Source organism: Hipposideros armiger, unplaced genomic scaffold (genome assembly GCF_001890085.2).
Source record: "Hipposideros armiger isolate ML-2016 unplaced genomic scaffold, ASM189008v1 scaffold_1130, whole genome shotgun sequence".
NCBI lineage: Eukaryota > Metazoa > Chordata > Mammalia > Chiroptera > Hipposideridae > Hipposideros > Hipposideros armiger.
Window position 1 is genome coordinate 204,778 of NW_017732480.1, and position 2,537 is coordinate 207,314.

General features: G+C 36.8%; 1 protein-coding gene across 1 annotated transcript in view; it reads right to left on the reverse strand.

Moving 5' to 3' along the window:
- The window catches only part of CTTNBP2 (cortactin binding protein 2), a 162,777-nt gene that overhangs the window by 8,118 nt on the left and 152,122 nt on the right, over nucleotides 1–2,537 (reverse strand). Inside the window, exons 18-19 of the mRNA XM_019632351.1 lie at nucleotides 2,525–2,531; nucleotides 1,775–2,172 (exon numbers count right to left, since the gene is read on the reverse strand). Coding sequence (XP_019487896.1) covers nucleotides 1,775–2,172; nucleotides 2,525–2,531 — 405 coding nt within the window. The remainder of the gene's footprint in view (nucleotides 1–1,774; nucleotides 2,173–2,524; nucleotides 2,532–2,537) is intronic.

The window sequence follows — 2,537 nt, forward strand, 5'->3', positions numbered from 1 at the left end:
CTTTAAAATCATTTATAATTCAGTTTTCTGAGTTATACACATTTAGACAAATTTCTGTAATACTGTTTTAAATTTATATTCATTTTATTGATTTTGTTTGTTAACTGAAATATACTGGGGGTGCCAAAAAATGTATACACATAACTTGTATTCATCTTTTGTTATTGGTATATATTGAGTATTACAATTTCAACACAGTTGTTTCCTCTCTTAAAATGTGTATTCATTTTTTTGGCCGCCTCTATATATATTGACAATGATTATTCTTTAGGTAATTATTTAGCTCAAGAAAGAAACCCTATGGAAATTGTGATAAACTTGGAAATGATAGTGAAGAGCCTGGATGGGTGTCCACTCATCTGAGTGCTTATGGGTTATTACATGTGTCACAGGATTAGAATGACATGGACTGAAGAAAACAGCATTGGAATCGCAAGAAACAAAATCATGGATGGCAGAACCCCAGGTTTCCAGGAGAGGGGATTTGGAACAGGCAGTCAAGGGTTTCTGAGCTTTCGTTTTGTTATCTGTCAATGAAGATAACAGTCCTCACCTGAGACCTCTTTTGCTACTATCATGGGATAAACAAATGGGAGGTATAATTCTTGCTACAGAAAGTTATCTGGGGAGCCCCTATGCTATATTGGGGAGCTGGAATCTAATGACTTTATTCTCTGAATCAAACACTCTAACTTTGGGAGATCGTGGGATCAGAATATATCCTACTATAAATACATAACACTTATCTTTAAAAAGTATAAGTAAAATTCTGATTTCATTCACTGACTCTCCATTCAGTCATTTAAAAAGTGGTACAATTGACCATCACACACTTGAGGTAATTACAAAACTCTAGCATGAATTAATATGGTTAAAAACCATATTAAATTTTTATTAGTTGACAAAATACAAGCTAACATATGAAAATATATTTATGAACAATAGCATTGTTTTAAGTTTTAAGATTTTAGGCATTATATTCTCTTACATAGCAACCCCACTGCTGTGAAGCTGGCATAAAGTTACACAAAACAGAACAGCTGGAGGTAGCCCCTTAAGACATAAAATTAATTACATGTATCAGAAATTCCAAATGCATATGAGGTTTGAATATCTTCATTCTTACTCAAAAATGGATATCCTGTAAGGAGGACATTTATAATTTGTATAATTGTTGACTGTCTATTATCAAATCAAAAGAAACAGGTGTAAGGGCCGGCTGAGTGGCTCAGTTGGTTAAGAGCTCACTCAAGGGTGCAAGCTCTGAGCAACAGGGTCACTGATTCGATTCATGGCCCGAGCTGAGCTGCCACTGAGCTGCCAACAGGTGGCAGGATGGCTCAGCTAAAAAAAAAAAAAAAGAAAGAAAGAAACAGGTCTAACACTACAGACAGGTGTGTCTTCTTTGTTAGAAAGAAACTTACACATTTCTTTTTTATAAATGATGTCCTGTTATACAGAATCCGTTGAATGCTTTATTAGAATGAAAACTCTCTAAGGACAGGGATTGTTGCTGTTTTCCCTGCTCTATTTCCATTGCCCAGAATAGAAGCCGGCACACAACATACACCATACATGAAAAAGAAATATGTAAAACTGACTCACTCACAGGCCTTAACTGGTATCAAATCTGTCTGTACACATACTTTTTAAAATTCAAGGTTGGCTTAGGGGTGACACATTACTAGGGAGAGATGTACCAAAGGGCAATTATTGTATTATGTAAATTTAATTGTGGACACCACAAAAATTTAATAAAAATGATCATTTGTCACGGTAAAGATATATTTAATCTCAGAATTCTAGTATGAAAGACTATTTTTTCAGGTAGGAGGCTCCCAAATATTTTTGGAACTGTGCCTACTACATATATTTTATTCCATGAAAATGTGCTTTGAAATACTAAGAATTTTGTTGAATGCATAGTGATAAAAATGAAAGCACATCTGCGTTCAGAAACCAGCTCCTGAGTGCCCGCCCCCTTACCTTCCTCACTCAGGTCCAGCTTGGTCCAGGTGGGTGAAGAGAAACGGCCAGGCTTTTTGCGAGGACTAGTGCTCACCTTTCTCCAGGCACCATTCTCTCCTTTCTTCTTGCTACGACGGTTGTAACTTGAAACTATGGATAAAGGGAAACTTCCTCCCTTGAAATCAGCTATATGCTGGTCTAGCTCTGAAACAACACACACCATATGTTGCCAAAAAAGAACAGTGACAATGCAATTTCATAGAATCAGGCAAAACATATTTCTAATTTTCAAAGAAATACTCTTCAGAATAACAGGCATGCTTCACACCCAAGCAAGAGTTTTGTGAACCAGCAAACTTCCCTTGGAGATCTAAAATTTAAACATGAGCCAATAAATAAAAAACAGAGACAATTCTGGAGCAATGGTGTGCAGTGTCCACAGATGTTGAGATAATTTCTCTAGTTACACAGAGAGAAGGGCGAGTTCCCTAATAACAATCCACACAGGTGTTGTGTGAGTGTGGCTTTCCTCTCCACCCAGCGGGAACCCACATACCTGCTCTCGGGAG